The 20,545-nt window shown below is 37.0% G+C and overlaps 1 protein-coding gene across 1 annotated transcript in view; it reads left to right on the forward strand.

Moving 5' to 3' along the window:
- Positions 1 to 20,545, forward strand: part of PHF21A (PHD finger protein 21A) — a 122,439-nt gene that overhangs the window by 17,700 nt on the left and 84,194 nt on the right. Inside the window, exons 2-5 of the mRNA XM_082484870.1 lie at positions 1,929 to 1,969; positions 7,514 to 7,649; positions 12,276 to 12,308; positions 14,533 to 14,598. Coding sequence (XP_082340996.1) covers positions 7,596 to 7,649; positions 12,276 to 12,308; positions 14,533 to 14,598 — 153 coding nt within the window. The 5' untranslated portion in view covers positions 1,929 to 1,969; positions 7,514 to 7,595. The remainder of the gene's footprint in view (positions 1 to 1,928; positions 1,970 to 7,513; positions 7,650 to 12,275; positions 12,309 to 14,532; positions 14,599 to 20,545) is intronic.

Consider the following 20,545-nt stretch of genomic DNA (forward strand, 5'->3'; position numbering starts at 1 on the left):
TAACTTTTGTCCTTGGGAGCCCCTGGGTTCTCAGCCTGGGGTTGCAGCCCTTCAGGGTGGTTAAATGCAATGCAAAGGTTTGTAACTCTGCAGCTTTTTTTCTGCACAGCTCAGTCTTGGTGAAGCTAGGGTCCTGCTATGGAGGCGAGTCTCGGGGGGGGGAGGAGGAGGAGGAGGAGGAAGGAAGGAAGGAACAGTTAATCATGCTGTTATTTTTAAGTGACAGTTTTCTCTTCAGTTTATGTGTGTACTTGTGCTACAAGTAAAGTGCTTTTTTATTTTTTGAATAAAAATCATGCTCTTTTATTCTAAGACTGTATTTGCTGATGTGTAGTACCAACTGTTTTGTTTAGCTTTCCAGAGTTGTTTATTATTATTATTTTTTATTAATAGCATGGAAGTGTAGTTGTAGCTACTTGTTGAAGAGGGACAGTTAGTGCTTGCACGATGAAAAAGCTTCCTCTATAGATTTTTGGACCAAGGAAATAACTGATTGATAGTGGGAAGTTGAGGTGATGACCAAGGTTTTAATATCGAAGAAGAAACAACTAGAGTTTGAGAATCACACCTGTCTCTTTGACACCCTCAACAATGAGGTTATTTCAAATTGTGTAGCATCCAGAGCAAATGCACTTAATTTGAATGTAAAACCTCGAAACAGTCCATCCTCCCGAGTTCATATCCTACCATGTTAGCAGCTGGATGTTAGTTAAACTAACCTGAAATTGCTCTAAAATTAATTTAACAACTTATCTTCTGTAGTGTTTTGTTGTTCAAAATGCACAATAAAATTTGAGACTAGGAGAGCAACAATACATACAGTCACTACCAGCAGTAGGCTTCCTGTTTTCTTTTCTGTTCTTGATGTTCATCAGTGCCCTGGTTCTGCTGGTTAGTAAATGTAAACTCCTTCACTTGGGCTGGTCTCTACTGAGTGTGAGATGATTATGTGGCTTTCTACTGCTGTATCTGTTTATAAGATTGGGGCTTAAATTTCAGCTCTATGATGACTTGTGTGTGGATAGAAATATGTCTGCAAAGATCTTGTTAGCTGTGGAGTTGTATCTTAAAATAGGCTAATATTCTAGTATTTTACTAGAAAATTGGAGTATTTTGGGGGCTTTTTTTAGCATCGGGCAAAGTAATTGAGAAAATGAGTGATCATTTATATTTTAGCGATCTCTAGGACTCTGACTCACGAGTTTTTTATGATTCATATGAGGATGATTTAAGAGGTGCTACCTTGCTCTGCTGCTAAATGCTGTTCTTCCCGTGTCACAGGCAGTGTAATGGGCAGCGTATCTTCTTGGCCTCCACAGTTCATGACCTAGCATATTATCTTAAACTGCCATTGATTTCATTTCACATTAGTACTTGGGGATTTGAGCTCTAGCGACTGTGCTGACACACGACCTGCTCTACCATCTTTGTTGTGTTGGTATAACCTCTAGTAGAGGTGGTGGGCAAATGTCTGGGATGGGTAGCCTTGTCATATTTAGCTGTGGCAACTGGCAGGGCTTGTGATTTAGATGTTAATAAATGTGATGGAGAGGAGGTATTTCCACCAGAGGAGGGGGGCACAGGCCTTGCACAGAACTAGAAAAAGCTTGTACCTGTAATCTCCTCTTCCCCTAGTGACAGTAATAGTTTGTATTTTAATCCAGATTAGAACTGTAGGTCTCCTCGGCTTTCCCTGCCATGTCAAACAGATTTTCGTTCTAAGTGGTATTTCATAGTTAGCTTCAGCATTTAAAAAAAATGCCAAAACCCAAATGCTCAAAAAAGTGGAAAAAAAACCCCAACCCTCCCAAAACCCCAAACAACCTCCCCCCAACAGATTTCCAAATCTTTGAATTTTCTTTTTCTGTTTTCAAACTGTAGTTAAGATGTTTGTAACGGTATCTTTTGTTGCTGTTTTTCTTTTGTAGGAGGGGGTAGAGAGCTGAAGGGGATAACTTTCTCAAACCCGGTAAGTAATTCTTCCCAGGGCTAAGACTGTTTACCTAAGAACAGATGATACAAAGAGCTGGCATCCATTCCTGAAAAAGTTTGATGTTTACTGAAACTGAAATTCTATCTAATCTTATATTCAGAAATTAAATCTTAAAAAGTAAATGTTCCTGATGGAAGCCCCAGCCCTATAAATAAAATCACTGTAGGGCTGAGATTTGGGCGTAAGGGTCTATAATACAGTGGACATTTAAATTCATCTACTCAAAAATAATAATGGTGATTTTTTCTGTGTAATATGAAAAACTAAATTTGTTTGAAGGGATTTTTGGCGCAGAAAGACTTCTGTCTAAAATTCTATATTATTCAGAGTCCTTCCATACACACAGAAGGCATTCATGGCTTTTGTATGGGTCCTACCTTTGTTTTTTTATATATATATCTGTATACACCTTGTTCAGCTGTGTTTCTAGTGTAGTTTCCAAAATAGCTGTAGTTCACACAGCTTTGTGGTATTTTAAAGGTTCTGATGTGGATTGTATTTAATTGAGATAATAATAGAGAAGTGCTAATGCACTTATGTGATTATTGTAGAGTTTAAGATTTCATTCAGTCTCTGAATATTTATATAGTATATAAACATTCACTACCTTAACTGTGGTGCATTGGGGTACTTATCTGAGTATGAAATTTTAAGTCTTGAAGCAACCACATAAGAAATAAAGGATTATTTATAACAAATGCGTGCCAGCAAGAAATTGAATGGAGGACTGCTGCCTCCAATAGTTGAAATCAATCCAAGGAATGACAAATTTACCTCTTGCTTTCAGTGTTCTTTCTGGTTGAGGCTTGGAAGTATGTCTGTATGTAGAAGAGATGCATGTACTCCACAGTCATCTGCTTTCTTTTCGGAAATCACTGATTCTAGCATTGAACAAGGCATTTGCATGTTTTCCTTTAAAAACTAATGGGATGAAAGATGTTTGCAGACCAACCCATCCATACAATTTTAATCATCTACAAGCTTTTTAATTAAAATAATTCTGCTGTCATATGAGTAAGGTGGAAAATGCCGTGTGTTATATGATTAATCCAGGGATGATTTTATACATCTTCAGTTGTGGTATTCTAGGTAGTTTATAATGCCCCTGGACTTAAGTTTTTAAACCTTCCTTTGAAGTTCAGTCTAAAAGAATAAAAGTTTGAAAATATTGAAGATTTTTGGACTCAAAAAATGTGTGTGACCACTTGCTTATGTAGTTCTGCACCTGCTCTCAAAGGAAATACTAGCAATATTTAACCAGCTGCCTTAAACATATTTCTAGACATTATTCTACATAAACCAGAAAACTAGTCTAGGATTTGTTGGATATGAGGAATGATCACTTTTTTCCTTTTTTTTTTTTTTTTGTTTTTTTAAATTAACATTGAATAAGCATTTAAGGTACTTCTGGGGAACTTTGCACAGTTATTCCTGCTTGGGAAAGGAAGCTACAAGTGCATGTCCTAGAGTGTTTTAGTTTTAGAGGGGTACAACTGAATAACAACTGTATATATTTCATATTCAGAAATCAGCAACTTGACCAGATTTTTAATGAATATATTATTTAATGTGTTCTCCCACCCCACTAATGATTTGGATGCTTAGAACACTTCAGAACCACATAATAAATTCTTCGCTGTCCTTTGCCTGTTTCCTTGTCTTTAAAGTGGTGGTGATGCATGCCTCAGCTGGGATGCCATGACAAATGTGTCGTATTACTTGTAATTTAACGAAGTTCTCATAACTGCTTATCCTGGTTCTTTTTTAACTGAGGAGAACACTGGTCCTGCTAGATGACAAATACAGCAGCTGGCAAAAGATTATTCTTTACTGTGTGGCCTTCGCTGATGAAGCAGCATTAGGTTCTCTTTCCTTACATGTGAGACACTTCGTTTTTGAAGAGGAGGTTGTTTCCTGTGTTTAAAATGTGCTTCAGTGTAACTTTGCCAGCAGAAGGTATCTGGAAGTACATGATACTGCAAAGTGAGTTGCTCTGAGGCTATAATGGGAATGTTGGAGGAGGGGAAGTAGGAAGCAGGAGAAAAGACTTAGAAAACTTACAAAAAGAAAGTCAAGGGTTAGTTAAGCTCTCTTGCCTCTTCTTGGAAGCTTCAGTCTTATGATTTGAAATGATTTCTTCAGCATGTTATAGTACAGCACCTACTTAAAATTTATACATATTGAAGGAATACATTTTAAGGAATCTTAAAATCTGCTTTTTAAATTAGAGAAAGAAAAATCTGAAATTATAACAAATATTTTGGGATAGAACCGAATGATTGGTATGTTACTAAAATAGTTTTGTGTATTTTACTTACTTGTATTGGGACCAGTACTGTTTAATATCTTCATCAACAACAGACAGTGGGATTGGATGCACCCTTAGCACGTTTGCAGATGACACCAAGCTGAGTGGTGCAGTTGACACACCTGAGGGACTGGATGCCATCCAGAGGGGCCTGGACAAATTCAAGAAATGGGCCTGTGTGAACCTCATGAGGTTCACCAAGGTCAAATGCAAGGTCCTGCAGTTGGGTTGGGGCAACCCCTGGTGTCAATACAGGCTGGGAGATGAAGGGTTTGAGAGCAGCCCTGCCAAGAGGGACTTGGGGGTACTGGTGGATAAAAAGCTGGACATGAGCCGATAATATGCTCTGACAGCCCAGAAGGCCAACTGTGTCCTGGGCAGAATCCAAAGAAGTGTGGCCAGCAGGTCAAGGGAGGTGATTCTGCCCCTCTACTCCACTCTCGTGAGACCCCACCTGGAGGGCTGTGTCCAGCTCTGGGGCCTTCAGCACAGGAGAGACATGGACCTGTTAAAGCGGGTCCAGAGGAGGGTCACAAAAATAATCAGAAGGATGGAGCACCTCTCCTATGAGGACAGGCTGAGTGAGTTGGGGTTGTTCACTCTGGCAGAGAGAAGGCTCCAGGGAGACCTTTTTGCGGCCTTTCAGTACTTAAAGGGGGCCTACAGGAAAGATGGGGACAAACTTTTTAGCTGGGCCTGTTGAAATAGGACAAGGGGTAATGGCTTTAAACGAAATGAGGGGATATTTAGACTAGATATAAGGAAGAAATTTTTTACAATGAGGGTGGTGAAACACAGGAACCGGTTGCCCAGAGAGGTGGTAGATGCCCTGTCCCTGGAAACATTCAAGGTCAGGTTGGACAGGACTCTGAGCAACTTGATCTAGTTGAAGATGTCCCTGCTCATTGCAGGAGGGTTGGACTAGATGACCTTTAAAAGTCCCTTCGAACACAAACTATTCTGATTTTTGCAATATATGTTCCTCAATACAACAGCGAGTTATAATTGTTCATGTTTACACCTCTGTGAACATAGCTAGGCTGAGCAACTGCTTGTTTCTGCAAAGCACTATCACTTTTTCTTAAACCTCTTAAAAATTAGTTTTGAAAAATCTTTCCAGCTGTTCAAGGTATCTATGAAGTTAGGTTAGATTAGTTTTTCTGAACCATCAATACACCAATTTCTATCTGTCAAATTAAATTGTGCATTAATAGTAGTTGCTCAACTTCATACTTCTTTTACCGAAGTACTGTGTCATTTTTTCCCATCAACTAGTACTGGGCTTTACAGTCACATGTATTAAAATTATGGATGTTATTTACATTCTCATTTGAGATAACTTTCTCTTCTGCTGTTTTGCGCTTAACTTTGAAGTTAATGTGAAATTACAGAGTGATGCTAGTTATTCATCATTCATTGAAGACACACTGAGAAACTATGGCCATATCTGCCTGTATATTTACCCCAAAATCGAATTTCCAAGCTTATGAAAGACTTTTTGCCCCTGCAGTGGGTTCCAGTTTTCATTAGCCAGTCTCCCACATGGTTTTCTGAAGCATGGGTTCTTTTGAAACTGCAATGGTGGGGACTTAATGCAGGCTATACTTGTTCTTTTCAGTGAGTGGAAGTAATAATCTGGGGTTCTGTTTTCTCATTACTGTTTGTGGTAATAGAACAGGGAACTATATGTAATTTCCATGTATCCCTTGATACAAATTACAATTTTATAGAGAGTAGTACTGCAAAGGCAGCTGTTTTCACTCCTCTGTGTCACATGTGAGAGAGGCCCTTGCACAAGGTCATTTTGGATGTTGACTAGGAAGTCTGATCAGACCTTTGTTATTTAAATAAGTAACTTTAAGCTAACAGCAGACACCACTGACAAAGAATGAGTTATATAATGTTTTTTTAAACCACTTTACTGTCTTCTCTTTGTGACATATTTCTGTTTGGAAAGAGAAACAATTAATTTAAATACAGAACACACACTCCCCAAAAAAACCCCACTTTTATTTTCAGAGTTCACAAACTTGTCCAGCACTTCAGTTTACTGTAGTGAGACAACGTTAAAATAAAATTCTCTAACTTAACATGAATTACTCTGTTTTTACAGCCTACATGTCTAATCTAAACTGTCAATATCCTTTCGAAAACAATGAAGTCCCATTATGAAAGGCTTGGAGTTGGCTACAATACCTGTGCCATAATTGTGAGCGATTTAAAAAAAATAAAAAAAAATAGAAACTGTTTAACACTCCAGCAGTTCTTTAATGTGTGATGTCTGGATGGAAAAGTGACTGGAGAGATAGCTATATAATGTTTTCTGATGGCTTTTATGTGTATGTATTCATAGATGTTTTTTCATATCGTCTTTACGCAGGTTCCATTGTGATTTGAGCATATGGGATAGAGACAGGAATCTTAATCCTGTTTCAGAGGCTGATACTTTTAACATACTTCTGAACAAAAATCTTGTGTCCAACATTCAAGGCTTTTAGAAGTATGGCTGATAATGCTTTTCTATGTCAGAGGTTGTGGGGATTAATTTGTTTGTAGTACAAGTGAAGATCGTAAACTCGTGTTCTACAAGTAGAATTCCAGTAGAAGTAAAAGATTTTAAAATTAATGGTTTTGCTGCCTTATATCAAACTTGTATTCCTTCAAAATAGGTTTCAACTGAAATGACTAACTCAGCAGTAAGTTTAGGCAGTGGGTTATTAATATATTAATGTTGTTCTGTCAAATTGCATCCAGACCATCCTATCCAGGAACAGCTCTATAGTATCATGGAAGTATGTTAATGCAGTGCATTCTGTTTAACAATTTATTGCTGTTTGGGTTGCAGAATTTTAGTTTACAGAATATTTTCTCATCTACTCAGATTTTTAAAACATTCTCGGTAGTTAAATTTTCTAATTTAATATGCAACTGCAATAGGATATCGGTAGGAAATAGCTGCCTGCAAACTAAGATAAGGGGCAGGTATGTCAATTTTGGGATATGTGGGAAGTACCAGTTTGGCTAAAGGACTCCAAAGCAGGCATTTTTTTAGAGCCTGTACGTTTCTTGTCTTCGGAACATTGTTTGCATTTAGGCTAGGAAGCTGCAGTTGGATATAGTTTACTACCGAATTCCTGCTCCGTTATAATCTCCTTTTTTCGAATTGACTTCTCACTTTCACTAACCAAAACAAAACTTTTATTTTTCTATAGCACTGGTGTTAAAGAGGAAACGAGAAACTAAAGGCACTGGAATCAGCAAAGGTACTTCTGGAGAAAGTGGAGAAGGTAGAGAATGGAGCTGCAGACTCTACAGGAGGCTCTGAAAGTGGAAATTCAGGTTCACCAGGTAATTTGTATTCTTTCTTGCTTTATATTTTTAAGTAATAGCAGCACTAGTGTTGCTAATAGTATTACTACTAATGGTAGCATTAAGTAATACCACTAAAACTATAGTAATAATTGTTTTATAAGCTTGAAACTACTTTAGAATTTTATACTTTGCATTTTGACCCCACCACCTGTTGTTTTTAGCAAATGTGAAAAATCTACATATCAGGCTGTGGGTTAGGGATATTTTTTTAAATATTTTGTAGCAGTGATAAAAACATTCTGAAAACTCTGTTCAGTAAATTCTGTCTGGAAGGTTTTTCTAATTTTCTGAAGCTACCTTCACTATTCTGTTGGCAATGGAAGAATATGGTGAAAGAAGTTTCAAGCGAAATGGGCGTAGTGCTGCATAATCTTATCTGGTGCTTCTCTTCTGGAGTGTATTTTACGTAATACCTTCTAAACTTGTAATTATATAGTTGTGCTAACCAAAGCGTTGTAGTGCTTGGGCTTAGGAACTTTTACGTTGGGTCTTTTTACTGATAGCCTGTCTGATACTATATGGCAGTAGAGTTACAATTTGGCATTCCATTACAGTACAAATGAGAAATATTTAAAATAATAATAAAACCTAATTTAGCAAATTTAAGAGGACATATGTATATTAAATCTTGGAACAAAATCGTTACAGCCATAAACACAGAGTAGCTGCCAACTTGAAATGTTAAATTTATCAATGAGACATTTTCTAAAGACAGTTCTCCAAGTATTTCTGTTGGATATCTGAAACTCACAGTTGTTACACAATGGATAAAAGAAATATATGATGGGTTACGCTGATCAGTGTAACCCGTCGTATAAAATTTGGAAAATGTTTTCAAATTATCTGATGACTTGTCTAAACAAGTGTTCCACATGGCTTGTTCAGTAGTTGCTGCAATGATGAGCATAGTGCAAGAACTTGAATGAGTGTATATTAGTAAAATGAAGCTATGTCTGCTTTAACAAAATACAACTTTCAGCTAGGGAGAAAAACCTGAAAAAGCTAAAGATTCATTTCCAGATCTACAGATGAATATTCTGCTGTCCTCAGAAACTCCAAGGCCCTTGTGTTCAAAACTTCAGTGAAGTTTTGTTATGGGAGTAGGGAAATTTAGAAATCACCCATAGCATTTTGCTGCAGGTGTTAAAATGTTTAAGGCCAGTGAGTATTTTTTTCAAGTATTATCTGCTGTATGGTGATCAGAACGCTAGTCATACTTGTGTTTGTATAACGGCATTTACCTCTTGTGCGTATCTTTATTTCCCCTTTGTGCCTAAGCAAACAAAAATTTTAAGACTGCATTTTGAATAATCTTAAGTATCTGTTTGTAATGATGAAAATGAAAAGGCATGAAGATTGAAAAATGTCCAGAAAGACTATTTTTTTTTAACGGCTTCAAGGTTTTTTGACCCTGTTTGCCTTAGCCTTGTCCAGTCCTCATTGAAATTGAGCTCTGCACTGAAATCAGCTTTAAATTTGGCTTTCGTTTGTGAAACTCGACAAGCCATTATGTCAGAAGGTTGTCTTTTTTTTTCTTCAAGATACTGTATATCCCCATAATTGTGGTTAAGAACAAGTCCAGATGTTTACAATGGAAAATAACACTTGCAGCAACATGATGGGTGCTTCAGTAAACTTTTTGTAAACAGTGTGTGAGTGGTTACTCCTGTGCTCATCAAATGGCCACTGATAGAAATGAAACTGGTGTTGGCGTAAAAAAAAAGAACTCTTCAAATGAAATGCTTCAACTGTATTGCATATCTATGAATTTTGTAACTTATATATCCCTTCTTTTGTCAGTGCTTAGGATTTGTGGAGAATTGTTTCATCATCTTTTTATTATCTAATATTCCTTTTCCTGAGGACTCTAAAAAAGCTTGCCAAAACTCATACAGTCATAATTTGTTATCCCATTTAAGTGGTGGATGGGTGTCTATGATGAGTGTACAGAGTTCAACTCTGCACTGTGAGCAAAGCCTCCCATCTTCCTGGTGCAGTGTGTCACAGCTGTAGAAAGTGATGCTCAGGAATGACTATGTTCGTAGAATAGCTCCTTGTTTCCTGCCTATTCCAGGTCGCCTCCAGAACTCTGTCTGAAGCTTTGATGCTGCTGTTTTGGCAAAGTGTATCTTAAAACTACCAATAAGGACCCAAAGGAGGTGTTTAGTTGTTTAGAAAAAGCTACTTTTTCTGTTTTGTTTTGATGGTCAAAGAATCCTCCATAAATGGTCTGACCAGGTCACTTGCTATATCAGAGTACGACTTGAATATTCAAATATCTTCCATGTCCAAGCTATATTGCTTGTCCTGAGAAGAGATGTGTCGAATCTATGTAGCTCATTCTGCTACTGTGTTGACTTAATTAACATTATTTTGAAACAGTTTGCTCTTCATATTTTTCATCACAAGAAGTGTTAAAGGAGTTATATTTAGCTATTCTCACAGAAGGGTTGGGCTTTATGGATGACTCCTCGAGCTGATGTGTGGAGAGAACCAAAAACATCCTTTTCCTTCTCTCATTTTGTAGCAGAAAGATCAGTAGTTTTAAAAATATCTTAAATTTAGTTTGCGTTTGGGATCAGGGCAAAATATTTTTTTTATTTTTGCTTATGATTGTATGACACAGTATTGTGATCCATAAATTTAGCAATACTTTATGAACAGTTTACTGTCACTTACTCTATTGCCTTATGACTGAGTCTGTACAAGCACTTTATATAAAAACTAACAGATATGTTGTTTGTCAAACTCTGTGGCAGAAAGCACCAAGGAAAAATAATCTAAACATGTAAGCAAAAGGTTAAGATAGCACCTGAGCTCCTGTGACACTGAATCACGGCTTGATGAAACAATAATATTGAGTGTAGATAAATGCCAAGTGATGCACTTTGGAAAAACAGTCCTGGTTTTACATCTGCAATAGCAGGATGTGAATTAGCTGTTAGCACTGCGGAAGGAGTTCTTGCAGCACAGAGTACTTGAATATTACGTGCAGTTTTAAACTTTGTCTCCAGATGATAGAGATGAACTAGAGAAGTACAGGGAAGAGCGCTAAGGGTGAACAAAGCAATGGAATGATTTGTGCATGAGGAGACTTTCAATCTGAAGAAACGATGGCTGATGGGGGAATATGTGGTGTGGAAAAAATGTAGGAAGAAGATGAATAGAGAAACAGTCATAGAATCGGAATATGTTGAGTTGGATAGGACCCATAAGGATTATTGAGTCCAACTTCCAACTCTTCTTGACACAAGTCAAGACACTTTTTCCATAATCTTATTTGCCCCTCATTCTTGCATTATCAGGAGGCAGATTCAAAAGAAAAAGGAGGTCCTTTTACATAAGAGTACTGTAGTTTAACTTTGGAACTTATTGTCACAGAATTTTGAGTGTTTTCCTGAGTTCAAAAGGTGATTAAGGCAGATAAATGGAATAAAAGTGTGTTACTGGCTATTAAACCTAAGACGTAATCTTTGAAGACATAGAGATGTAACTTTCTGAAAGGTGGGAGATAACACTCTATGCTTGTGCAGCCTAGATGTCATGCTGATGCCTCTGCTATTGCCTGGTACTGAAAGAAGAAACAGCAGGTAAACCTGTGGTCTGACCCAGAATAATCTTTGTGTACTGCTTTTTCAGATTAATACCATTTTTAGGATGTGAAAGGAAATAAACTTTTAAAGAAAATTAGTTGACAAAGTCTGAATTCTCTGAGCGGTATCAATACAGGTGAAAGGAAGCATTTTTCTTGCTTTCTTTGTCCTCTGTTTTTCACTCCTTTTCCTGATTCTGATGAGCAAATGGGGGAAGAAAGTACAAAATCTATATTGTTTTTTGCATGTGTGGAAGGGATGTGGCAATGTGATGAATAAACACGGCTGTAACCAGAAAAGAAATTGGTAATTTTTGGTTTATATTTTGTCTTTGTTTGGGGCTCTGATTTTCTTTGGTGACATCCTGGTAACATTTTGCTTTCTTAGCAATAGGCAGCATCCTCCTGCAGCTGCCTGAAGGAAATAAAGGAGGAAGAATAGTGAATGGTAACCATCTGTCTGTTTTTCCTTGGATGTGGAGGGCATCTCTTCTACAATGATCTCAATCTCTCTCTGAGGGACAAAAGTGGCAAAGATACTTCTAAGCATGGGTCTTCCATGTGGTACCAGCCAAGCCAGCACACAGGCAGACCCTTAATACTTGAAACGTTCTGCTCTTGAATATACAAACAGCTTTTGTGCCCACAGCAGTTATCTGTGATTTGTGTTTCTTGTGACTGCAAGCAAAGAAGGCAGCAGTTCTAGAGGAGACACAGCTATTAGATTATCTTACCCAGCTGGCTTAAATTGCCCTTAAAAGGCATCAGTTGTTCAAAAATTGTTCAGGAAAAGGAGCAAAAGTGGTGGCTTAGTGTGGTAATTTTACTGTCTTTAATAAGAAGCAGTTTGGAAATTGTATAATACTGGATTCCAGGCCTTGCTATAGAAATGCTGTAAACTAAATGTTTTGCTTTTACAAAGGATCTTCCAAATAGTTGAATTTTAAAACTATTCAACAAGATCTGTAATGAAAATCTTCATTGTATTGTTGCATCTTTTTTCTTTCTAGAAATTGGTTGCCCAAATGAAGCAGGATCCGCAGGTAACTATTTATTTTAATGTTGCATTATTTACCCTTAAAAATATAGGAAGTAACAATACATGAAGCTTGAGAACTTTAGGTATTTCTTGATCATGTCCTTCTTTGCTAACACAATGTTTACAAGAAAACTATTGTGAACAAGTCTTTAAACAATGGCTGTTAGATAGTTTAAAAAACAAAACAAAACAAAACACAAAACTTTTGCCTTTATGGAGCCTTTTGCCTGATATTCTTAATAGTTTAAATCAAGTGACTCTTGCAGGCTAAGGTGTAGTTCAAACATGCAGTAAGTTTCTGATTCTATTGGAGGATGCTCTTTATGAAATCTGCCGTTACTAGAATTTGCTTTTTTCTTATTTGAGTATCAAAAGGTTCACAGTGGTACAAGAAGAGATAGGATATTCCATCCAAGAAATTTTGTCCAAATAAAGAATGTAGCTTAAGGCTGTGTTCACGTTGCCTGTCTTAGGTATACAGCTTCAGCACCATAGTGTCCAAAGAGTGGGCACTTGGCCTTGGGATGCTTTGGAGCTACTGAAGCTGGATAACTAGACTCCTTGCATACACAGCAGAAGTCATCCCTTTCCCAATGACTGTGTAAGGAGACTGGATTATCTTGTACAGCAAATTAAGCACTCCAGAGTGCTGAACAGGGAGTTGCATGGAGTTCTCTGACCAGTCTGAACTATTTGAGTAGAGGGATAGATAAAGGCAGCTCACTTGAGGCTTACTATTAAGTGCTTCCATCCCCATACAATACTAAATGCTCTGTAATTTTTTGAGCATGTCTTTTCAGAGCTCAGTGGAGTGGGAAGACAGCTTTTTGTAACAGTCAAGTAGTTAGACCCCTGATGTGGAGGGATGAGCAGGGAGTAGGGTGGTAGTGGAAAATCTGCTTTCTAGAACTTCCTCATTCTAATAGGATTTGGGTATGGTCTGCTACTCTTACTTGCTGGGCAAGTCTGCTAATGATTAGCTTGCAGAGTAGTTTGCTTTCAGTTCATATATGCTGAAAGCCAGGTCACACTGCAAGCAGCCATGCAAAGTTTGTAGAGCCAGAAAGAGTAAATCTGGTCCCTGCTTCCAGTGCTTTCAATGCATTTTTATCTGAGATTAAGTGTAATCTAGAAGAAGGGGGAATGACTGGTCAACGTCTGGTTTAACTGAACTGTGTGTGTATTAGAGAATACTACCTACAAGCTGAGATTGTAATGCACTTCAAAATTTTTATGGAGGAATATAAAAATAGGGAAGTTGTCCTGAGCATGAAGTTCCTGTAACAATATTAGTCCTATGTTTTAATATTTCTGCGTAGTACAGCAAACCTGCATAGTCTGTTGTAAAGAGTTTACGACATAAATGAGAACAAAAAAAGTGGAAGAAGAGAAAAATGTGGGGAAGCTTGCTTCCTGTCACGTTTCTGCAGAGCTTCACAGGCTTTAAGCTGAGGACAGATTTTTTTTTTTTTAAATTTTTTATTTTTAGTAGGAAAAATAGTCCTGGTAAAAACTGTTTTCTGACTGCATCTTTATAGTGATGCTTATGGCTTTCAAATCTTAAGTTTAAGAAAGTGCTATTGGAAGCAAAGTGCTGATATGAATAATGTGCTAAAGCAAAAGTAATTCTCTTAAATACAGTCTAAGACATAAACATACATGGAAATGAAGACTTAGATATGTTTGCCTTCATTTGACACATGTGTCAGTTAAGATTTAATAGATACGTTTGCTGATGCTCTACATAGTCAAATGTATCACAGTGTCTTTGCATAAGTAGCATAGGTGAGAATGCTTTAGGTAACATACCATAGCGTACTATTGTATATAATACGATACTATTGTATATAATACGATACTATTGTATATAATACGATACTATTGTATTACATATTAACAAACATTTCTTGTTTAATTTGTAAGCTTGATGAAATGTACAAATGTGCTGTATAATGCATTAAGCACTAATGGATGTTTTAATGAAATCTTAATTCCAAACTGGGTTGCCTTCCTGAGTGCTAAAAAGGTTATTATTGCACTGAGTGACTTAAGTAAGGCTTTGTTGAGCCTCTTGAATTTTATTGGCTGTACATCCAGAGGTGCTGAATTTGTAGTACAATATGCAAAAAAACCACTAAAAAACAAAACAAAAAAACCCACCTTCCTGCTACTACTCTATGTTAACAAATGGAATATCTTTCTCACAGATATTTTTTCTTTCTAATCAGAACGCTGATTTGAAGAAACAACTTCATGAACTTCAAGCCAAAATCACAGCTCTAAGTGAGAAACAGGTAGGGAAACAGAGATGTATTTTTAACACTTTGTTCTAAGGATGTCTCTCTTCCCAGCTTCCAAGAGAGCTGCTGAATTTTTAGGCGCAAAAATAAGCGTGGAAAACCAGACATTTTAGACTTTTATTTGATTTGTCAACAAAAGATAGGATGAGTTATTGCGAGTCCATCAAACAAGCAACTAGTGTAATCAGTGGAAGCTATAGCAATTTTTCATGTGTTGAAACTATGTTTTATATTAAGGGAGCTGGGAAAATGAATTAGTTTTGTCACTTCCTTTATTATCTTGAAACTTATTGTAAATCAGACCATTCTGGTTCAGGCAAATCTTTAGATTTTGTTTTAGTTGGTCCACGCTGTGTGTCTGAATGAGTATTCTGGAATTTTTCTTCGTATTTAGACCAACTAAATTCATGTCAGTTATGGGTGCCTAAGAGATAATTTAGAAATTAGTTCTGTGTTTTTTTACCGTGATAAATTACACCACAATTGTCTTACATTTGCCATTTGTAGGAATTCTCTTTGACAGGTCTAAAGTATGAGTAATATTTACAACTGAATGCTTAACAGAAAGATTGTGGAACTTGAAGATGCATCTTGTGGGTAACTAGAAGAAAAATAAGTAACATTGAGGGATCTGCAAAACTTTTCTAACTTATGTGTTTAAAAAAAAAAACAGCAACACACAAAAAAAACCTCATGCACAACTTCCCCCCAAACTAAACTGACTTGAGCAGTCCCTTAATTGTATTGTTATTGTGTCAGTAGCGGAACCAAATTGGGTCCGAACTAGGAACCAAACAGCTTTGAAGAGGGTAAACATTTTTAGAACATGAGTATAGGTGAGGATATAGTTATGCATCAGTGTCCCATCTAGATACCTGCATTCATCTGTTATTATCTCCATGTGTTCTGAGAATTGCCTTTTTGCCTTTTTGCAGAGTGAAAGAACTGTGCCTTTCCCAGGGAAGTGGGCAGAGAGTGGTTAACATTTATCTAGAAATTTTGTTTACTAAAAATTTATAGTAGGTTTCAGTAGTGGAACAGTGAGTCTAGGAAGGAACATGTAAGGATAATAAAGAAGATGATTTTTTAATGAGAATACTAATTCAACAAAAACTGAGGTTTTGCTGATGTGATGGCATGCCTTTCTTGAGGATGATTTATTCTCTAAAACCAGCATGAGCCTCTGCATGTGGCTATGTCTCACAGCAAGCAGCTTCAGAATTCTCTGGTAAGCTCTGGAGGCCCATGGTAATTTCAAAATTAGCTTGCCTTGATACCACAAAGCAAGTCATATTGACTACCGGTTCACACGATCAGCAGTGAGCAGAACATAAGAAAGATGTAAATTTTAAACTTGGATTCGTAACTTTTTAAAGCTGTGTTATAGAGTGGTCTATGCTAACATGTGTTTTAAATTACCCATCACCAGAAATGCAGCAGTATCTTTTCTGCTGAAAATTACAGCTCAAAGTACTAAACCGGACTTGTTCATGGGATGGACATGTGCTAAGTTTCCAAAAGACTTTGAAAAATAAATTTCTGATTTCCCTTCCACCACACAGTGAATACTGTCAATATGAAGTCACAGACCAGTTTCCTTCTCTGTATTTTTATGGTTTTGATTATCACTAGAACAGTGGACTTATCTGTGATTGTTGAAGTTTAAATACTTTATTTTGTTATATGTACCACTGGACCACAATGCCGCCAATGTCCCAGGTGATAGTGTTAAAGTAGTACAGCTGCTAAAATGCAGTGGTCATGGCAAATGTGAGTTCCAGGAAAAAAACAACCAACAGCTTCCTGATGCAGAGAAATGCTCACTCCCTCTAATTTGTAGGAATCTGTTGAATAGACAGCTGTGGCTTCTCAATGCAAAGTTGAGCTGCATTTTAGAGGCGACAACAAAGCCCTCTTTTCTATTCTCACTTTCATTTCTCTTTAGGAAAAATAATTATTATCAATTGCTTTATGGGGAGAGTATTATCTAACAATTTAATTTTCACACAGCATGGAGAAATGCGCAGTTTTGCATAGTAAATAAATGCTTTACATTGTGCAGTGCATTTCTTAATGAGGAGTGCAACATGTGTTATCTGTACACTTGTTTAGAGCCAAGTAAGTAGCCTTGATGTCTGATGTCCAATGAATAAACTCTGAGGGCCTAACTCCACTGTGGACAGTTATGAGAGACATAATTGTCACTGTTTGTTAAGCTTTTAATGAAGTGTGAAAAGCGAAAGTTCCAGCCTGTGGGGTGTCCCTACTTGGAGACAGTGGTGTGGGGCTGAGACCCTGGTGTTAGAGGCACAGAATACTGCAATATTTCTGGCTTCTGAAATATTACATCAGCCTAATGTACCCTTTTTCTTTGCTCTCTAATGAAGTTGCATGAAGAGATGTGCAAGAACCGAGTCAGTGGTAGGTTAGCTGAAAAGCTTCTAGTAGCTTTAGGATTTCTCTGCTCTGAAGCATTGTGAGGGTAGTGCCAACACTTGCTGCAAGTTGCTGCAGTGATTCATAGTGGCTTAGGTTTCTTGCTGAGAATTAATGACGACAGCTCTGGTCAGAAGTTTGTGAAACTGAAGAGATCTGGCAAAGTACAAAAAGAAAGTAAGTCGGCTGTGCGGTGTGTAGGCTTAAACCTAAAGAAATTTGTTAGCTGATGCAAAGTTAAACTGTTGCAGCATAAGTTATGTCATAGATTCATGTGGTATTTTTGAAAATGTGAAAGAGGTGAAAACAAATGCTTTGATTTGTTTCACCTGAGGTGATGGAGCAATGTATGCTGATTGGGTTATCACATGGAAGAAAAAACATCAAAAAGAAAAACTTATTTGAAGGTAACTTGCATGTAAAGGGCAGTAAACATGAATCCTTCAGACAGTTCTTTCCCTCTGCTAGTCTCTTTATGTTATTACCATGGAGTTGTAAACCATGCTTACCTTATGTTTCTAATCTGGGGTCAGTAAGGTGAATTCATTTAAACAGTCTTGTTCCTCAGCTATAAATGCGAGTGCTTCGGATTGGAAACCCTGAATGCATTGGCTTTAAAACTGCTTTCCTCTTTCTTTCCCTACCCTTCTCTTCAATAAACAGGAGTCAAGAATAACTTTTTTCAAAACAGTTTAAATTGCCAAATCTAAGCTTGGTTTCTAAATATGAATGAATTCTGTTGTTGTGTAGCACTGGTTTTTGTTATGTTTTCACATCTTTGTAAGAACGGAATAGTCTTGGCACTCTTTCCTTCACTTTGTATTCTACGATAGCGTCTTCTTTTGGCATTCTGTTTTGTAGACTTTTACTCACAATTACCTGTCATTACTCAGCTTTTTTCTGGGTTAAATATACTCCTTACAATATAAAATAAAGAATGTATTCTTGAATTTTTCCTTTAGGAAGTTTACCAGTGTGTACTTTTTTTACTTTGGGAAGGTGGGGTGGAGATTGTTACCAGTGACACTAGTGAAAGACTGAGGTAGAGCAGGGCTAACATAAAGGAGCAGGAGGGATATAATCTTGAAGTAACGCCTTTTTTCTGCTTCTTTCCCTCTATAGTTAATTAAAAAATTCTAATACGAGCTTGTAGATATATCATTGAGTGTGTATCATAACAGTACTTTTTTTTCCAATGACAAGGAAGAGGTCCTGTTTATTTGACTAAAGAAACCTAAAGAAAGAAGTGGGTAGCAAACAAACGCTTTTTAGCAATATCATGTCAAAATACAGATGAGTTTCTGCATCTGTCCTTATTGCAATTTCTTGGAAAAGTTAGAGCCACTTTCTGTCTTAAATGTGGAAGAATAGTCTTTTGACCTTATGGTAAAAAGGTGATAGTGAGAAGCATATACTAAAGAAATTGCATGGCTCTTTCTCCTATATTTGAAAATAAAATGGAAATGTCTCTTACTGTAGTTGAAGTGGAATTAATTGAATCTTCAAGAAAAGTCTTGTGAAAACTAGACTTGTATTCTTATGCATTTGCTCTTGACGTGGAAAGAATAAAGTGGATCCCTTTGTTACTTTGATTTCTGAAGAGCTGTATACACTTGTAGGAAAAAAGTACTCAAAAATAGTTGTTATCATAGGGATACTTGTGTTTTTATTTTTCATGTGGTAAAAGTTTAACATACTTTACTGTGAGGAATAGTTGAAACTGCAGAATATCATCAGAAAAAATGCACAGTATAAAAGCAAGCTTATCTCTATTATTATGAATAGGCAGATCTAGTGACTTTTGCTTGTATTTAAAGTTTACAGCAAATTGAAGTAGTTGAGGTTTTTCTAAATCGTGTATGTTCAGCATGAGATTCCTTTTAACCTTGCCACTAAGTACCAAGTAATGGGAAAGGGGATTTGGGGGGATTTTAAGAATAGTAGTGTAATTTACCCATGGTTTTGTGCAATTGAATAAATGTAAACATGTGGTTTAGACTGACACAATAAACTTGTCATTTAAGTCTTCAAAAACTGTCAAGAATAGATTTAAGCATTGATGTTGGTATATTTATTACAGGTACCATAACTGAGTAAAGAAAAGATTGGTAATGTGCATAAATTCATCCTGTGAGTCTGTTCTTAAACACTTGTTGTCCATACTAAAGGTGAATTTTTATGGACACTGCTTTCAATACATTATCTGAAAATTGTACTCGAAACATGTTCCATCATATTCTGTAAAGATTAAAGGCTGTGCTTTGGTGAGAGGAACGTAGGCACAAGAAAGCTAGGGAGCAGGAAGCACTTTGAAATGCTTCTGCATAAGAAGGTAGGCAAGATGTGCCTTTATGTTGTAGATACACCTAATGAATACCGTGAGAACTTCAGGGCTCAAAATCTGGAAATAAACAATGAAGTCACTCACTTCTCACTCCTGCCAGTTTTGTCTGGAATTTCTAATCCCTCCTTTCCCCAAGTTCCATCAAGGGCATATTAAAATGACAGTTATTCTGTTGGTAATGGAAGAAGTGTGCTTAATTTCAGTTCCAGTTGTTTATCCGGAACTGTACGTATTACTAAATACCTGTCTTTTTTAAGTAAATGTCATGATAAAGATATGCTAATTTCCATGTAACTGCAAGCATCCATTTATGCCAACTGTTTATAAAGCAGTCCTGAAATATCTGAAAAACAACCTTGCACCTTCCCAGAGTTTGGCTTTAATAGCGAAACCCTGTAGTGATACACTTAGCTCTGCCTCCTCCCATAATTGACTATTTGTAGATTCCTTTCTTAGGCAGTTTGAAGTAGTCACTCATTTTTCCTGTCAAAAAGGTAAGGGTCTGTCTGGACGTAAGGAGGAGTAAGTTAACTGCCTCTGTGAATCGTCAGACCCTTTCGAACCCTCTCATCAGTGTGAACAGCACCTGTTTAGAAGGTGAATGTTTGTTTGAGAAATCTGCATGAGCTTACTATTTTAATCTTTGGTATTTATTTAATTTGCATCCAAATATTGTGTGAGAATGTGAATATAATGACTTCTCATTAAGTTATCTTCTTCCATATTCTCAAGATATACTGGATGAAACAAATTTTGAATGTTGTACAGATGATTGTAGGTAGGCAGAGTGCATGCATCTCTCCCTGCTGCCTCTTTTGCCCCAAACTCTTTTGCAAAACTGATGTTATAGTCATTTGCATATGACTGAAATATTGCTAAGCTTTCTCAAACCTTTTGTAATGCTTAAATCATGATTAAACCCATACTGGCATCTAAACGTGGGTTTCCCATTCTTCTCTTAACGTAACTCCACCTGGACTTCTCACTGTTGGCTTGTGAACTTAATTTTTGCATATCTAATAGACATTAGCACTGGAGTAACTTAAATCAGGAAATGCAAATGGCCATTTTGTGATACCATTAAAAAGAAGAAAAACCCTCCACACCTTCCTCCTGCTATCCTTCCTTTAGTGCTGATTTTCTGGCTCAACTTTTGAGTTC

The sequence above is a fragment of the Vanellus vanellus genome, assembly GCF_965231255.1.
Source record: "Vanellus vanellus genome assembly, chromosome: 6".
NCBI lineage: Eukaryota > Metazoa > Chordata > Aves > Charadriiformes > Charadriidae > Vanellus > Vanellus vanellus.